The sequence below is a fragment of the Nematolebias whitei genome, chromosome 3, assembly GCF_014905685.2.
Source record: "Nematolebias whitei isolate Nwh7 chromosome 3, NemWhi1, whole genome shotgun sequence".
NCBI lineage: Eukaryota > Metazoa > Chordata > Actinopteri > Cyprinodontiformes > Rivulidae > Nematolebias > Nematolebias whitei.
In genome coordinates, this window is record NC_056500.1 from 51000861 (window position 1) to 51002167 (window position 1307).

Genomic DNA, 1307 nt, shown 5'->3' on the forward strand with positions numbered 1-1307 from the left:
CCCCTCTCTCCCCTCCCCCCCCCCCCCCCCCCCCCCCAAAAAAAAAAGCAAGCTTCTGGCCATGGCTCCCCTAGCAAACCCTCAAATGCTACAAAAAATGTAAAGAAACATGGCTCTACATGGCCCTGTGATGGATTGGAGACCTGTCCAGAGTGTGCCCCACATTTCGCACAGAGACTGGTAGAGTTATGGATTGGCTCCTTCCTGACCCAGAATGGAAAAGAGGTATCGAAAATGGATAAATAGACATTTGGTTAAAAACTTCACATGGGTGCAACATGTACAGTAACAGAATTACCTTCATCAGTGAGAGCTAGAGTTTGAGCGTCCCTGCTGCCACAAGCTACCTGGATAACTCGGTGCCCCAGAAGCATTTTAACCTAAATCATAAATCAAACAAAAGAATTCACAAATCAGCTACTGACAGCACTTATGCAAACTCTAAGTCGTTAAATCATTTGGTGTCTAGAAGACATATAAGGTGACAAAAGCTTTTGAGAAAAAAAAATCAAGCTTAAAAAAAATTTTATATTTGTTTGTTTTCAAATATACCAAGTACATCTAAAAAACGTTCAATCTGGTCCTCTTGACATTCAAAAAAACAAAAAGCAAAACAACAAAAAAATGTAGAAATGTTTCGTCTCTCATCCGAGAGACTTCCTCAGTCTGAGGTGCTGTATTCAGCTCAGTCTCTTAAATAGCACCTTCTCAGAGTGGATCAACCAGTTTTGCTGCTGACAACCAGAACCAGCTGATCACATGCTCAAGAAGGACCATCAGCCTAACAATGGATCATTAGCACCTGATGGCTGTTTACTGTTCACAGAGGGCTGAGTGATACTAGCAATCACAGCATTGTAAGAGGGGGACAGTTGAACCCGGAGGCTCCACCCCTGTTTAATGATGGACGGTTTCTTTTCACAAAGATGGCCTCCTTTACTCCCCTCTCAAACCATCGTTCCTCTCTGTCCAGGATGTGAACATCTTCATCCCTGAAAGAGTGACCGCTGGCCTGGAGATGAGTGTAGACCTCAGAGTCCTGGCCTGATGATGTTGATCTTCTGTGCTGGTCCATCCTTTTGGCCAGTGGCTGTTTTGTTTCCCTGATGTAAGACTGATCACAGCCCTCTGACACTGAACAACATACACAACATTACTCTGCTTGTGCCGGGGGACTGGATCTTTGGGATGAACCAGTCTTTAATGTATTTTGGGGTTTAAAAGCCACTGGGACGTTGTGTTTAGAAAATAAACGTCTCAGTTTCTCTGATACTCCCTCAACATACGGAATGACCACTGGTCTGGGT

At 44.1% G+C, this 1307-nt stretch overlaps 1 protein-coding gene across 1 annotated transcript in view; it reads right to left on the minus strand.

Moving 5' to 3' along the window:
- Positions 1-1307, minus strand: part of herc2 (HECT and RLD domain containing E3 ubiquitin protein ligase 2) — a gene marked incomplete in the record, with an annotated part of 472599 nt that overhangs the window by 188465 nt on the left and 282827 nt on the right. Inside the window, 1 exon segment of the mRNA XM_037698316.1 lies at positions 299-380. Within this exon segment, the coding sequence (XP_037554244.1) occupies positions 299-380 (82 nt within the window).